Source organism: Epinephelus lanceolatus, chromosome 10, assembly GCF_041903045.1.
Source record: "Epinephelus lanceolatus isolate andai-2023 chromosome 10, ASM4190304v1, whole genome shotgun sequence".
Lineage (NCBI taxonomy): Eukaryota > Metazoa > Chordata > Actinopteri > Perciformes > Serranidae > Epinephelus > Epinephelus lanceolatus.
Genome location: NC_135743.1, coordinates 22662108 through 22679911, shown reverse-complemented (window position 1 = coordinate 22679911; position 17804 = coordinate 22662108). Strand labels below are relative to the sequence as shown.

Genomic DNA, 17804 nt, shown 5'->3' with positions numbered 1-17804 from the left:
GTGGGTTGTACATGTCAAATGCCAGGACTGATTGACTGATAGGTGTAAACTATGGCGTGATAGAGGATTTTTACCCCTTCTTACTTTTCATATAGAGAAAATATTCATGAAAATAATGATCGGGCATTTGAAAAATTTACATTATTTTACTAGAAATATAAACAATTACAACAAAATATCAATGGTTACAGAATGTTCTGTGGCATATTCATATGCCATACAAACAATACAAAGCAGGACTCACGGTGGGAATATGAGGACCTGACAGAAAACATTACTCCCTGCAGCGATAAAAGAAGCTGTCTCTCTGAGCACAACACAGATGTGACAATACAGTCCCAGTAAACTGAGGTCATCCCTCTGTAGTCTCCTCTTTTTTAATCAGTCACATCTCAGATTCAGTCTGAGTCTCCCTCCTCCACTCCCACTGCTCCCACCGCTCCTGCCAACTCCTCCTCGCTGCCTCGAAGACGATCTCCTGGACACATAAACACTCAAGGTTAAGGTCTTATTCAGGTTGAGTGCACCATAGACACCCTGTAACCAAGCATCCCTGTTGTCAACCAACAGAGAGCACACTCTGCTGCTAATAATCAGAATTTATAAACCTAAACATTTAAAATGTAGCTGTAATGCTCTCTTAGTTTGCACAGAAAGCTAAAACCAAATTGAAAATAGTTGACGTGTCAGTTTTTAACGGCATGTAAACAAAAACATATTAACTAGGTTGTGAGTACACCTTAGCACCCAACATGGCTACCTGTACTCTCAATGTCACACATGAAATTGAGGGGAAAACCTTCACATTTGACTGCTCTGTGTTCTCCACGAGAGCTCACGCCTATTTTTAGAATGTGGATCACACATCAGTGGAGGAATCGCACCATTGATGTTATCAGATGGCTTCAAGCCTCTCTGGAGTCTGGAAACCACAAAGCAATTAGCCTGATAATTCACGCCTAGCTCAGACGTGCTTGTCACTGTTGTGTCAGGAAAATTCTGTGATAAATCGCAAGAATGTGAAATGGGAAATACTAACGGATGAGCTCAGCGATGGCCCTCTGTGTTCTCCTCTCCAACTTCTCCAGTTTCTTTGCCACATCACGTTTCAGATCCCTTCATTCAGAATCACAACAGAAAAAGACAATGTCAGTAACAAGTTATCTTTAATTGTACCAAGATTTTGTGTGCCATACAGGTTGGAAAATTATTTCTACAAGGTCTTACCAGTCTGGTTTTCTTGGGGCGAGGTTGGCCAAATCCTGAGGAAAGAAAACAGCTGAATGTGGCACCTGCAACAACTACTCTGCTTCTTCAAGAAAAGGAAATCACAGACAGAAAGGAGCACTCACCACTTCTTCAATGATGGGTTCTGGATTAGCAGCTTCTAACTGGTCTTTTACTTTATCCTCCACTGCAAACAAAAAATATTTATCATCAGTCATACACAGTACTGGGAGTAATTCCACTACTTTTTTCAGTAACTAGACATGTAACACTTTATCAAATAAATAATGCAATTGCAATTATTGAAATTTAAATGTCTTGATCAGAGCAGACAAACGCAGCATATTCCCCAGATTTTTCCCCGGTTATGATCAAACCTCTCCTGTAGTGTAGCACAGCTCGGGTGAACAGTGTTCAGTCCCTTCGTTTTGTGTCTAGTGTGTTTGAGAGACAGACACTTAAAAGAACCACAAAAGTTACTTTCCCTTGTAACTAATTACTTTTATATGCTGTAATCAGTAAAGTAATTCAATTAAGTAACTTGTACAACACTGGTCATAAATGATATGTGATATAGCAGCAGGAATCTGTGATACTCAAGGGGTGCTGTGCTGTAGCTAATCTATGTAGCTATGATCTTCATAGACGCAATATAAATACTGTGTCATATTAACAACACTCAAAAGCAAAGTAATGTCACAACCATCTGAGTTATTGTTTTTCAGAGCTTGTTTATGATGGAACAGTTCTTACCTGATGCAGGTTTGGCTTTGGGCACCTGCCTCTCCTTCAGCTCTTCATCCTCTGGAGTATAATTCCTCAGCTTCAGCTCTCTGAGGACAGAAATCACAATTCATTATCAGTCAGCAATGTTCTCTCACTCTTTTTGAGGGTGAGTGACTGGGTTTGCATCCTACTTAACAGACAGGAACTATGTTGTGTCTATAGATAATTATACATCCGAGATGACAAAAATTCCTCAAGGGTCCATTTTGGGGCCCCTTCTGTTTAACATATACATGCTTGCATTGGCTCAGATTATGGAAAACAACAAAATATGTTGCCATAATTATGCAAACAACACACAAATTGACATTACCGGGGGACTATGGTCAAATACAAGCTCTGACTGAGTGCAGTGAACAAATCAAATCAACGACTGGATGTGCCACAATTTTCTTCAGTTAAACCAAGATAAAACTGGGGTCATTGTTTTTGGAGCCAATGAGGAACAAATAAAAGTCAGTCCTCAGCTTCAGCCAGCAATTTTAAAACCTAAGTCCAAGTCAGAGATCTGAGTGTAGTCATGGATTCAGACCTGAATTTAAATAGCCACAATAAAACATTTATAAAGTCCGCCTACTATCACCTTAAGACTGCATCAAGGATAAAAGGACTTGTGTCTCAGCCGGATTTGGCAAAACTTCAGAACGCTGCTGCTTGAGTTCTAAGAAAGACCAAGAAACTAAATCACTTCACTCCAGTTCTGAGGTCTTTACAATGGCCTCCTGTCTGTCAGAGAATCAATTTCAGGATACTACTGATGGTTTATAAAGTACTGTATGGTTTAGTGGCCAATACATTTCTGACCTTCTGCTACAGTACGAACCATCCAGACCTCTCAGGCCTTCTGGGACAGGTCTGCTTTGTGTCACCGGAGTCAAGACTAAACATGGAGAGCAGCGTTTAGTTTTTTGCACCACATATCTGGAACAAACTCCCAGAAAACTGCAGGTCTGCTGTAAGACTTCTCTGTTTGCCGCTGCCTTTTATTCAGTCAAATATTTATTTATTTCTTATGCTGCACTGAAACATTTATTTTTGTATTTTATACCTGTCTTAGTATTTTTTTAACTTGAATTTATTTTCTGTTCTCCATCTCTTTAAGTTTTCATTTGCATTTAAATGCCCTCTTAAACAGTGTTTCTTCTGCACTACTCTTCGATGCTTTTGATATATTACGTACAGCACTCTGAATTGCCTTGTTGCTGAAATGTGCTTCATAAATAAACTTGCCTTGCCTTTTTCCCCCCACTCTTGTGACCGTCCAGGAGGTGGCAGTGTAGCCAAATTTATTCCACTAGAGATTACAGAGCACAAAAGACCATCTGCAAACCCTACACAGCTGCACATCTAATGTCTAGGGGAGGTCGGGTATAATGTCCCTCTTTATTCCTATGAACACGTCTGATTTCCATGTTCCACCTGCTCCTGGGCACAGACTTGCGGAGAGCAGCAAACAGCTGAGGAATGCTTTCCGTGATGTTGAATTACGCAGTCTTTCATCACATCTCTACACAGAGGAATTCTTGGCAATCTTAGCTGACGTCTCTGCAGATTACACAGAAAGTCCAGAGGCAGAGGTAAACTATTGTCTGACCACAAGAGTTATCAGCTGCCATGAGCTTAACATGGATTTGTGATGAGGCTTGAGAGGGTACACCCTTGATACATTCATCACACCCCTGTTGCCAACAGACAGACCGAAGCCTTGTATGGGTATGGGCAGGAATGCTAGTCATGTTCTGCCTTTGGCTGACTGAGGGCCAGTCTTAGTTCACACATCTTTCTCTATGCCTCCTGAGTCTCTCCTGAAGAGGAATATTTCATTTTATCTATCTAATCCTTGAATTGAATTCTCCTGCCACTCATATTGCAATTGCAGTGAACCACATAATAAAATGTGAGGGTTTTTTTAACACTTACTTATATTTATTTGAAGTGAAACAGAAACCCCTGAGAAATAAATATGGCAGGAACTAAAACACTAACTCTGATAAAACGAAAGAAACAAACAGAAGGAAACTACATCAGTGGCTGTTGAAAAGGCCTAAAAATGAATTAAAAGATGACAAAGTCCAGATGCCCTGACAGCAAGCCACAAGTCACTTTTTTTTAGCTAGGATCTTGGAGTATCCAGAAGGCGTGTGTCCAGCACTAACTACAGGCTATCATTTATCAGCCTTCACAGATCATTTTGTAATTATATAAAAATAGAAATGTAAAAAAGGTCAATAAATTGAAAAAAGTTCTTCTACCAGATGCATGAATGAACTCAGCACAATCCAGCAATTAATTACTATTGAATAATTGCCATTGGGCTGCATTATGCATTGTAGTGTGGGGAAGTGGACGTTTTGGTGTAAGGTAACAGGGAGTCACCAAAATCAACAAGTTTCAGCCTCTGAGAGCCATGACTAGCATCAAGCATAGACTGATGGAAAAAAAATTATGGAAAAGGCTACTGTGACATCACCCATTGGTTTGTGGCCTCCTGTTCTGAAGCCTTGAGTTTGGCATTTTGGCCATTGCTCTCTCTGACATTTGGAGTTAGAGTTGACCATATTTGAACGACTGAGTAGAGCTGGGAAGGAATGAGCCTTTATAAAACTGAAACTAGTGAGTTACATAAAAATGTACCTCCTATACAGTTGTTATGAAGGGGGAAATTAGCTTTTGAGACCTAAACCGTTTCATGTACCCAGCTGTAAACATGTTTATTTCTTCGGCAGTTTAGCATAGGTGTCTATGGGGACTAACGCACTTTCTGAGCCAGCCTCAAGTGGCCATTCAAGGAACTGCAGTCATTAGATTTTAACATTTCATGTAGAAATTGTGGCATGAAAGGGAAAGCCAAGGGGTCACCATAACATTAAAATACATCATATGAGATCTGTGAATACATTTATTTATTACATGTATTTTTAGATTTCCCTTACCTAATGACAACTATCAATATCTAAACTGAATTTCACACTGTACGGCAGGTAAATGTCAATATATTTTGCTATAAATTAAAGTACAGATGGGAAGACAGAGACTGAAAAATGTTTCATCACTAGCAAGACCAAAAAAACCCAACTTAATGTACTGTACAGAGTGTACATGTACACTTTTATGCCTTCAAAGTCAGAGTCTGACATCACTCCTTTTTCCTTAACTGTCTCTTAGTTTGATGCATCCAACCCTTTAAAGTGTGTTTACACATTTACACTTCAAGCACACTGTGGCATCAAAGAGAGCCAGTGATAAATTCAGAGCACTGACCCAAGTGTGGCTCTCTCAAAATGTTTAGAGTGAACTGTGGCTGAGGACGGGGTGCAGCAGAGTGTTCACATTGTGTTTACACAGATATCAAGCTACCTGCCATTCACTGGAGCAAAAATAGCTCCATACATCAATCAGCCACAGAGATTGTTACAGTTAACAAATAGTTGTATCAAATTTTTAAAGGCTTTTGAACTTCCTTAAATCGTATTTGCCATTTTAAAGAATTTAAAATCTAATTACATATCTGCCTTAAAAGAAAAGAAGCAGCCCTGACAACACCTAACAAGATATAACAGGAAAAGCTGCATTGTACATTTGGTGCCTTTTGTGAAATAGTTTAGAGGAATGTATCATAACCCACATGGAGCTTTAAAACTGTCTGTCTAAGTTCCACTTTTTTTTTTCCAGAGATCATTCATTTGAGTAGCAATAACTTAAGGACAAACATGTTGATTGTCGTGTTCTGTCATGCCTGGGTTTTGCAATTCGATCTCCCATGAAATTTTAATACCAATTACAAGATACATTACACTCACACCCTGCTATGAATGCGTGTCTTGACTTAGCAAAGCACAGATTAAAAAAACTCAGAGTACTTTTCTATCCACTGACAAATGTCTAAATTAAGCATTTAAACTCTGCAGCTATTTTCATTCTCATGAGAGAGATCTGTCCTGTTGGACTGGAGGAAATACAGCGGCACTCCCTCACTACAGTCATTAAATATAAACAATGGAAAAAAGGTCCTGTAGGACAGGAAAGATGGCTGCTCCTTCCTACCGACTAACACACAAAGTTGAGTAAGCTGCAGGATATTTGAGCAGCTAATAGCACGAGGCTGTGATCCAGCCCAGTGTAAACACTGCATCTCATGACCTGCACTGAGACATGCACTGTGTTACAAGGAGATGGTGTTCAGATAAAGGGCAGATAAATGCTCTGATGTTGTACTTCCATATCAGTATTAGTTCCGTTTGCGCAGTTCAAATAACCTCAGCTGAGGGGGCAAGCAAAAGTGAGGAAGAGTTGAAGAAATCATGACATGCTTTTATGAAAAATATGATTGAGTAACAAAAACAAACAAACAGCAGCCATTCTTGTGTGTGGTGTGTGATGTACCACCAACCTGTGCCTTTCTTCAGTAGTCTCCTCTAATGAAGCTTTTTTGCTCTCTGGCTCCCCATCTTCCTGCTCTCGCCCCTGTTAAAACATCATTGTACGATCAATAACACGATTAAATTAACCACACATAAACAATGGGGAAACAGATCATGACATAGGCTTGCAGAAATGCAAATAAATAAATAAATAAATAAATACATAGAGACCCCAAGTGAAAAGTGTAACAAAGGACATCAAACCCCTCCCATCTTGCATTTTCCTGAAGAGGCTTCCTGTCCACCTGCGAGAACAATTCGGGGGACTGACTCATTCTTGAAGTGCAGTACAAAAGGAAAACAACCCCCAGCTTCAGGAATGTCAACAGCCGTTTATCAAACATTGCTAGTCGAGCCAGTATGCCTCTGTTCAACGCCAGCTTAGTGAAACACATTCTGGTAACTGCCAAAACGGTGGCTTGCACATTAAACAGCGTTTCCTGTTTCATTTCCAGAACAGAAAGATTGTCATAGCAGAGCAGAATAACTGTGTAATGTTTAAATATTTGAACACAGACAGCGGAGACCCTAGTAATGAGAAACAACTGAAACTCTGGTGCAACAACGTGCTCTCAGTCCAGTGTAGTAAATGGGTCAAGAACAATGGTGTGTGTTGATTTAAAAGTTTGATAGTACAGTTATTGCAAGCAAAATTAGCTCAGCATACGTCATCTGATAAGATAAAATTATGAAACACCTCTTAAACATACCTTCTGTGCGGTGTGTGGTAGTTCCCGCACAGATGTGCTGGTATTTTGTGGTGTTGCTATGTTTGGCTGCTACTTTTAAAACAGTTTTTACACTGTTTTTCCATCGGAACCTTTCATGCAAAAGCATGATCTCTATACTTAATGCAAATCTTTATTTTACAGCAGTAAAAGTTAATTTATTTTCTTCTTTCATCTGACTATCTGAGGTTCCTACTTCACTGCACACTGGGTTATGTGGCAAAAATCTGGTAATACAATACTTTTCACGATACAGAGGTTACAATTCAATATATTGCTATACTGTAAGCAAGGTCATATATAGCAAGATATATTCTAATTTTAGGAGCTAGCAGTGTGCGCTTTGAGACTGTGCCTACATGTGTTACGCCTGTGTGCTTTTTGTTTACGCTATATGTTATTACACTGGAGCGGAAGAGTCAACTGACTGAAGATAGATCACAACACAAAATGAACCACTCCAAAAAAATCTTGCATTTAACTATTCATTCAAAATTGCTAATGTTTTTTAAAACCAATACTGTATCACAAAACATAATATTATGATACTCAGGTGTATCATTTTTTCTTACACCCCTACTGCACACACTGTCCAGTTTACAACTGTGTGGCACAGGAAGGCCATCCCCCTGTGTTCATTGATGGTTTAATCAAGATGTATTTTTACTTCAATCCTCACCCCATTAATAAATCAGTGTTTTGATAAAAGTAAATGGCTGTAACAAATGTTGACTGCAATGATGATGAACATTTTCCCTCTTTGGAAGAGCTGGACACAAGTAGATAAAAATCAGATCTGGTTCACTCACACTGTGGCACTGGTGACATGACTGTAATCAGGCTGGAGTGCATCACTGAGTGAAATTATTTATTCTTCCTGCATAGCTAGTGTTATTTTCAGCTTCAGAAATATTGTAGATGGATAAGAACTTGACAAACAACTCACAATAGTTGGGCCTGTGTAGAAAAAAAGTTGGAAACAGCCTTTATTTTATTGCAATATGTTTATAAAAGAAGCTGTGGTGCTTCTTTTAGTGTCCTAGACACTGCCTGTTGACTTTCTGATTATTTAACATAATTCTCCAATTTCCTCATCTGAGAAATGTCTCTGTGTTCCATTGTATTCAAAGACCTTTCGACCAGTGACATCCCTATTTATAAATATAGCTGCTGCTTCAGTTCTGGTTTTACCAGTCTGTGGAGATGTATTGTATTTGATATGTGGATATAAAAAGCCATCAAGTGCCTTGATGAGAGGTGTGTCTGAAGATGTGACTTCTGTTTGGTAGGTACTTTACAAAAGCCCTATAGCAAAGGTGTCAACAAAGGCTCCTACCAGGTCTTAGGAGCAAGTTAAACAATGCGTTGTCTACTTCATGTAAAACGTAAACTACAATAACTGTGATGCTTGTTTGGAGGTAAATTATGTTGTTACTGTCTCTGAAGTCCAAACAAGTTAGCTTCGCAAATTAGCTGCACTGGCACACCTGATAAACTACACCTAAAAACACGCTGTAAAAATTAAAAATTAAATATAATATAAACCTGAATTAAATGTCTACACCAGCATCCTCTCACAGCACAACAACAAGCCCACGAACCAAACTCATTCATCGAGCACATGAATGTGCTAACGATAGCTACAAGCTAACTCGGCTAACGGTACCTCACTGACAAAATAAGGCGTTTTCTACGGATTAAGTTGCATTTAACAGAAGTAGGACACCACAAGACAAGTCACTTACATGAATCTTTTTATCTCTTAGTGCTTTTAACCTCTCTTTTCTCTTCAGGGCCTCCTCCTGTAGAGAGCCAACATTTCGCTCCATGTTTGGTTCTACACGCCACTTGATGCTCTCTGAAATCCATTAACCGTCCTGGCTGAGGATGTGAAGACGATCGTCGTGCACATCGATCGCAGTGGCCATGTGTTGTGTTTTGTGGACACATTTCTTCAACATCATTAGTTAGGGTGATTAAAGTTGAAGCATACATATTTAAATATCAAAGTCCTACTTATAATAATAGATTGTCCACATTTTAAACAGCTTATATCGGGATGTTGAATGTATTGGCACATGGAGTAGACTACTTAAAATTATTTAACTTCCAGTAGCTTATAGGCCAGATTTGAATAGTATTTTAACATACTTAGCCTATTATTGACTATTATCAGACCTATACATTAAGCATAATACATATAACACTGGTACACTGTCCCGCCTGTTGATGGTCAGGTCCTGGTTAGGAATGTAGGCCATTGCCATGGTAATACAGCTGCCTCGAGCTTCACTGTGTCCATCCTCCTAATGGCCAAGTGTGTGACAACACAAACCTGCTTGTGTTAAGGGTGCTAACAAGGTTTAAGGTCATGAAACTAATAAATCAATAAATTATCTGTTTCTAACACGTGTTAGTGGTCCATCGAGAGTAATATAACTCCTTTTATAGAAATAGGCCCACAGAGGCTATAGTCTAGCAGACAGGAAAAAGTTGTCTATAATGTAAACTTTCCACTCAGTGCAACAGACACACCATTTGTCTAGTCTGCCTACTCTGTCTGTCTAAAGAAAAGTACATTTAGTTAGTTTTAGCAACTGACACTTGATGTTTTGCATATTCAAAATATTCTAAACATATGAAAGACATATAGGATATACTCATAAAATATGATGCTTGGTTAGGCTTCAAAATCACCCAACTGCATGCAGCAGCTGGGCCAATAAGCCTGACTCCTCTTACAAGAAGTGTCTGTTTTATGATAGAATTTATTTACATTTTTAAGCAACTGCCTCTTAACACATTTTGCACATTTAAAACATGCAAAACACACAAAAAATATAGGATATACTGGTAAAATATGATGCTTGTTATGGTCTCAGAGAGAAATCACCAGACTGTATGCAATAGTTGGGCCAACAAACTTGACTCCTCTTACAAGAAGTGTCTGTTTTATGACAGAATTTATTTAAAACATATACAACTGTCTATACTCAGTATACAGTGTGTCTTATCATATCGTAATATCCACTCAGTACAATAGATACACCACCTGTTCTACAAGGAAAGGTGCATTTTTCCAGTACTAGCACAATTTTTAGGCAACTGACACTTAACAAGGCGTTTTACATACTTACATACATACTAAACATATTAAAAATATATGGACATACTTGTAAAATATGATGCTTTGTTATGTGTACAGTGAAATTACTTTACTGTTTGCAACAGCTGGGCCCATAAACCTGACTCCTTTTACAGGAAGTGTCTGTTTTACGATAGAACTTATTTAAAACAAATGCAACTGTTTATACTCAGTATGCAGTATGTAGTAAAACAGACACATCAATTGTCGAGAGAACTGGTGTATAGTGTTACTATATTTTTTAGGCAACTGACACTTAAGGTGTTTTACATACATGCTAAACATAGGCTATATATTTTTTTTAATTATAGGATATACCCGTAAAATATGATGTTTAGTGAAAAAAGTTTCAGTTTTATGATAAATTTATTCAAAACCAAAAGTACTGTTTACACACAGTATGTGTCTTATCATATCTTTTATCATTATTATTTTTCTGTTATCAGACCATGAAGGTTGACAGTATAGTGCAAGGCCAAACACCACCAGGACCACTTAGAATAATAATATTTCTTTTAAATGTCTAGTCTGTCTTTTTAGAGAAAAGTCCAGTGTTAGTTTTAACAAGTTAGCTTATACAAGGTGTTTAAAACATGCTAAACATATAAAAAATAATAGGATAAACTCATAAAATATGAGTTTATCCTATTATTTGCTAAACATATAAAAAATAATAGGATAAACTCATAAAATATGATGCTTTGTTAGGCTTAGAGAGAAATCACCCAACTGTGTGCAATAGTTGGGCCAGTAAACCTGAAAAAAAAACATCTTTCAGGGAGGGAGGAAAACTTAAAACTTTGACAATTGTGTGCATTTAATTCCAGACATTTACTGAAGTAATAGTTTGAATATATCACTATATTTTACTTGTTGATCGCCTGTATCAATGTCCCTCAGTGATTACATGACTGTTGACTGACAGTCTTCAACAGAAATATGATAACATTAAGTGCAATAACCTTTAATTACAGTCCACTAATGCACCAGGAACTATTAGTAATAGTCCTGTTGTTAGAGTCTGAAGTTCAGTTGTGTGTTTGTGTGCCTTCATGTTATCAGTACTGAATGTGACTTGCTGTGCAAAGTCACAGCTTCATCCTCAGTCTACAGAATTTGCACAACATGTTTAATACTACATTGTATACTTGCACATACAGTATGTGGTCATATAAGCTGCCATATCCTGCCCAAATGCTGCAACATTTTCTTTTGTCGTTTCTTTGCTTTTCTTTTTGTGATGATTAGCCAATAGAAAAATGTTTGTCCATGCAAGTAGCTACACTTCAACTTTCCTTTGTCAGTTATTAGTCCTGGAGGAGGCTGCTGCTGTGTTTATGTGTGTGTGTGTCTTTAAGAATATCAGCCTACCTGTGAGCATATGATCCACAGTCAACTCTTTACTGTATGTGTTGCCTTGTTAATAGTCAGACTCTAGTTGGCAATGTGCTCATCACACATACACACACCAGACAGTCCACCTCTGTCGACTGAATCCACATGGGCAGTCATTTCTCGGCGTTGATCGGATGGCATCTGTCGCTTCCGTGGGAACTCTCTCCAATAGGAATCATACAGCAACAAGCTCGCTCTAGACGCGGACATGGGTGTTCCTCCTGACATGCATTTCCACGCATTTTTGTTCCTGCTTTTATAATATCGACAGCGACAGCACCGCGGCCACACTCACACCGTCATGTTTTGCCTTTTCGTGCCACTCTGATAAACTTTACGTGTCGACGCGGAGAGCACTTCTGCGTGGATTATTGCGCCTGGTGGATTTGCAGGAATGGTTCACAGGAGCGTGCCGCGTATTCCTGCCTTTGGGAAACAACTTGAAACAGCCCTGGCTTTGACCATGCCCACCAGTTTCATGATTTATTGAGAAATAAAGGGAGATATGAGCAACCATAAGGGCGGCGGGATGGCATCGAAGGAAAGGCTGTACGAGCTGTGGATGTTATATTACACAAAGGTGAGTGCAAGTGCGGAAGACCTGACGGTGACACCTGTTGCAGCAGGTCCTCAGCCTTGAAGTTTATAACCCGGTAAACACACGATCAGAGTGTGTGTGATCGATGCTGCAGCCTTCATGTGTGTGTTTCTGTCGTTTGCTGTGCGCGGTTATATGAGGAAGTCGTTTATTTTTGCCTGTTTGTAGAGCAGCTGTTTATTTGGACCGAGCGGCGCAGGCTGCCCTGTGTGTGCACACAACAAGTAGTATGTCATGTCTTTTATCACTGTGATACTGAGCCGTTTGAGTTAAGCAGTAAATAATAATAATGATATTTGAAGCAGGTTAAACACACGTGATGAAGTGTGTTTGATCTTGTACCTGCGATGCAGGTGTCACCGAGGCTACTTCCTGTTCCTGTTTCTCCATGTCTCTCTTCCTCTATCAAACATTTAAACCATAAATGGGGATAAATATTGTTGATAGACTGTTTTATTGTCATGGGAGATGTTACCTTAGTATTGTTATGATGTGGAACATATGTTTTTGACTTGGTGCCTGCAGCATAATGCCTTAATGCTGGGCCATCTGGAGAAAATCAAATATCACTATGGTTTTGACCAAATACATTGATATTGATATTGCAGGGTTGTCTATTTTTGCTTCCACTAAACACTTACACAATGAGATTTTTGATTAATAATCATCAGTAATGTGGATGTAAAGAATAAGTGGGTAAATGCACATAAAAGAACAGCTACAACAGTCTGGTATGTTCAGAAAATTACATCACTTTACTAAAATGCAGCTTTTAAAACCAGGAAAGGACAAAATCTAAGGCTATCTGGTCTCATATCACAGTATTAATATAATATTGATATATTGCCCAGCCCTGAAATACCCATTACTCTATAGCTCAAAATTAAATAAGAAACAACATTAGTGTGAGAGCTAATTTGGCAGTATCCTTAACTGAGTGGTATTCTGGTCTCAAATGTTGCCCCCTGTGGGTGTGACTGCAGCTCATTCCTTTGGCTGTTCATTAAGGCGCAACATCTCTGTAATAACGACGAAAACAGATTAATAGAGAAACGATATTGCGCGTGCTTTCATGTCATGTCTCCTCTTGAAGTCGAAAGAAAAACATTTTGGCTGTGAATAAATTACATATTACTATTTAATGTGTTTGCAATCTGCCTCTGTGCCTGAGGACAGAGAAAACAAGATGAGACTTCTTTCCAAGGTTGCATGCACTGTATGTTCACTGTGGGGCATGAAGGCTGCTCTCTCATTATCACTGTGGATCAAAAGGGCAGGTTTCTTGACAGGGATAAAGTCTAGTCATAGGCAAGGACATTTTGCTTTACATATAACCAGTGCGTGCTGTTTTAATTTAGGGAGTAGGCTTAATTCCAGTCTAGGAAACCAGCCAAATGCTTTAAACAGGGTTGGAGTAGATGCTGGAGTAGCTGCAAAAAATGGTCATACACCTCCTGCAGCATTTACTATCAAAGTGGTCATTGTGGTCACTAGTTTGGGCATATTCCAAGAGGAAGTGTGTTTCTAATCCGCCCTGGTACGTCTCCTCTGAGCTGCTGCTTCACGTGCAACAGCAGATCCACTGAACTTTTCTGGTTATGCCAGTCTTTAACAAACATAAGCTGTGGGCCCTGCCCCAAAAAATCCATTGCTAGAGGGAGTCATAGGTGTGTGTGTGTGTGTGTGTGTGTGTGTGTGTGTGTGTATGTGCACTTGAATCTGACTGTGACAGCTGTCTAGCATCTCTGTGTGCAAGACCACTTCCTTATTAAGGTGCCTTTTGGCTCACAGTTCTTCTCATCAGTTGCCCTCAAGTCTAAAGGAGCAAAGTTTATTATAGTCTCTCTATTTCTTCCTTTTACCACCAAAGAATGACACATAGATTTCCGACTGCTCTCGTAGATTGTGCGTGTTCCAATGACCTGCCCTTATCGACAAGCTGTGATGAATGACTTAATTGAGCCCAGTATGAACGCCACCACCTTATGTGACTCAGAGGAACACAATAGGCTGCAGAAAGGCAGCAGAACCACTTCAGTGAACAGTCACCCGCCTCTCCTATAGAAGACAACATGATGTTTTTGTTGTCTGCCTGTTAGTCAAGTTGGCACAGACAATACAGGTTTATTAACTGGACACATCCTCGTCTCCGACTCACAGCAGGCCCTGTTTTATGATTGGTCACACATCAAGGAAACTATTGCAATGTCTATTGCAAATGAGTCGAACTGGTCAAGAGATCTGAGCTCTGTTAAAATAGGCTTTTTGTTATTGTTGCAAACAAGCCTTTACTTACAGTTGCAATATAGAGATGCTCTGTTTGAGTCACAACAAACACACCCAGGCAGCTGTCTTTACACCCTGAAACAGATCTGATTTTAAGTCACTAAATATTTCAGCCTTGCGTGTCTCTGTTGATGAAAGGTTGTCCTCACCCGTATTCATATTTTTGTTTCAGATGTTTTTCAAGGTTTATTTCTGCACTCAAAGGCGTCTGTGTGCAAGAGAAATCCTGACAGCATCAGTGCATGTTTGCTCAGGTTTTCACTGAACTTGTGTTAGATTATGGGAGTTTAAAGTCTACCATATAGCTGAGATGAATTCTAATTTTTGATTACAGCATGTTTCAGTACATGCAGTATCTCAGCTATCGTTCTGTATTTGCAATAAGAAAGCAAAACGTGCTCAGGCTTGTCAGTGATAAAGGAGCTCTGCTTCCTCCGATTGTGCAAGAAATTACACACCCCTTGCAAGATTTTTCGATCAGCTGAGGCTCAGGCCTGAAAAGCCATTGTGATATAGAAGTACTAAAGTGAGTAAAATGAGGCATTTTCTGTACAAATAACCAAACAAACAGGCAACTAACAGATGATTATTTGCTATGTTTGAGACCACAGTGTATGGATACATTATATCACCACAGACAATCATTTGTGTCATCACACAGATCTATAAACAATGTAAATACACAATGTTTCATCATTAAATGCTTCTTGGTTATCAGATATTTGTGGTTTTAAATACGGTGACAGCATGTTAGGCAAAACGATGCTCGGTGCAAATCAAGGCTCTCATACAAAGAGCAGAACGTGCTCTTCTCTTTCATCTGCGAGAGTTAAAAACCACCTTACTGGCACCATTTCAGAGCTCCATATCTCATATCTGAGAATGCTTCTCAGATCATGTCTGACAGGTATGGACATACAGGGAAGAGTGTGATCTAATCGCAGAGGGCTAACTTAACTTGTCAGACCGTGTCTGAAGACAACCAGGAGGTATTGTTTTTGGAGGTGCGCCGGTATTTTCCCTAAGTCATAACACAGTTATACTGTTAGACTGTACTCTAACAACAGTTTAATCAGTTTTGTTTTATTAAACGCTGCTAGTAGGGCTGCTACGAATGCTTATTTCTTTCACCTGGTTACTCTGAGGACGCATTTAACCATAATTAATACATAATTTAGTTTAAAACTGTGACCAATTTAATGATAAATGTTGGTTGTAGGTCACCAGAGTGCAAAGTTATGTTTTTATCTTGTCTGCTTTGTCCCAAGACTGCTTAAATACCCAACTGTATTCAATTTACAGTTATACAAAACTGAAAGAACCAATGAAACTCTCATATTTGAGATGCAGGAACCAGCAAATATTTGAACTAGATAAATGAGAAACAATAGATTGTTAAAGGAGTAGTGCGTAGGATTTAGTGGCATCTAGCAGTTGGGACTGCAGATTGCCATCAACTGAACGTCTCCTGTTTACCAAGCGCCAACTCTCAGTTAGGATTCCCCGAGAGTTCATTGCTCAGGAGGTTTTTACCATGAGCCAAATCATCCAGAGAGGTCTGTTCCTCTCTAAAACAAACTGACCAGGTGATTAAAACGGGTAAAAACACTGAATAAAGCAGTTTCACATGCAAATCAGTGTTTTTCTGTTGCTATTCAGCTCGTTGAGGAGGGGCTGCCAACTACAGTGGCCAACAAGAAAGCATGAAAATGCAAAAACAGAAATGGCCCTCTCTAGAGCCATAGAGTGTTTGGTGTGTCCGTTTTGGGCTACTGTAGAAACATGCAACATGGCGGACTCTGTGGACAAGGACCCACACCCTATGTAGATATAAACGGCTCATTCTAAGGTAACAAAAACACAATACTTAATTTCAGGTGATAATACACTAAAGAAAACACACTTATTATATTTATGTGCCAATATATATTTCCCTGAAATCTACACACTAGACCTTTTAAAATAGTAATTGATTAATAGTCTGTTCATTATTCAATTGACTCATTGGTTCAGTTGCTGATAGTTTGATTAACTGCAGTTCAGTAAAGTCTAATTTTTTGAATAAGCCAGTAGAGGGCGTCGTTTTTGCAAAGGCATCATGCGTCAACATATAACACTCAGGAACTGAGACTATAAGTGGTTTTTACAGAAAACAAAGTAAATATTTTGACGATTAAATAATGGTTAAGCCAAACAATCCTTCGTTAAAGCTTCTCACTCGTGAGAGATGGCCGTTTTCCTTTGTTTTATGTGAAAGTAATTTGATAATTTGACATCAGCTTGGGCTGTTTGGGAGTTTTTACTCAATTTTTAAGTAAACAATTAAGTTAGATATATGTATGTATGTATACTGAGCTCATGTGGTCAACACAGTGTCCACTGCCTTGAGATAAGGTAAATTACAGAGCTTCTATTTGTTGTAATTCTGGATGAAAGAGAGGACAGAAGAAGCATCTATCCCAACAGTGTGGATCACTATGATGTCAGGCTGGCAGAGAAAATAGTGTGTGATTATGTTGTGATCATTAGCTTAAGAGACTGTTAGAGGGACTAATTAAAGCTTGTGGCGGTAGCGATGGACCACAGTGACAACCCGATTGCCACCCATCCGCACAGCTGTGAAACAACCTCCTCTGCTTGCTCTTGAAGACAAAACAAGTCACATTTCCTGGCTTTTGTCGCCACGGTGTCAGTCACCCCAATACATATTTGTCTCAGTCACTGATCATGCTATGATTCACGTCAATATGAGAGATGCAACAACAACAGCCACCCCCGCAGCTGGCCATGACCGTCCTATGAGCCCTGTGATTGAATTCCCTCGTGTGCCTCGATCTCCCCTGTTTACCAACAGAAGGGCCAACCAGAAAAATCAAAGTGCTCTTTGCTTTCACTTGCAGGAAGCTGGAGCGAAGCAGAATGCCAAGCAGCAGAGAGCGGCACAGCTGCTTGGCCATGTGCAGAGAAAACGGAGATAAATGACACGGTTTATAGGGGTTGGTACCTCATGGTTGGTTTGTGACATCTGTTCTATCGGCGTCTTTATCAAACTAATCTTTGCGCTAAATGCTCCGGGCAATGTTGAGGGAAAAAAGTTGAAAGCAAAGGATGTGTATTTCTTATTTCTTCTCATCTGAGGTGTTGATCAGTAATCATTTTGTAAGGGATGATCTTTAGGTCACGGATGCGGATATAAAGCAGACCTCTACCAGGTGTCT

The 17804-nt window shown here is 39.3% G+C and overlaps 2 protein-coding genes across 5 annotated transcripts in view; one reads left to right on the top strand and one right to left on the bottom strand.

Annotated features, from left to right (window-relative positions):
- Positions 1-131: 131 nt before the first annotated feature.
- ccdc12 (coiled-coil domain containing 12) lies at positions 132-9051 on the bottom strand. The gene is made up of 7 exons (XM_033640829.2): positions 8908-9051; positions 6404-6477; positions 1981-2060; positions 1353-1414; positions 1228-1262; positions 1040-1116; positions 132-478 (listed from the first exon to the last, which is right to left on the bottom strand). Exons 1-7 carry the CDS (start codon positions 8989-8991, stop codon positions 399-401), a joined length of 492 nt encoding a protein of 163 aa, XP_033496720.2. The 5' UTR covers positions 8992-9051; the 3' UTR covers positions 132-398.
- A 2657-nt stretch (positions 9052-11708) lies between these two features.
- nbeal2 (neurobeachin-like 2) overlaps positions 11709-17804 on the top strand; it is a 43369-nt gene continuing 37273 nt past the window's right edge. For 3 of the 4 annotated variants that reach the window (XM_078171776.1, XM_033640756.2, XM_033640755.2), the window contains exon 1: positions 11709-12282. In XM_078171776.1, the coding sequence (XP_078027902.1) occupies positions 12208-12282 (75 nt within the window). In that variant the 5' untranslated portion in view covers positions 11709-12207. The remainder of the gene's footprint in view (positions 12283-17804) is intronic. The other variant, XM_033640758.2, reaches the window with a different exon arrangement.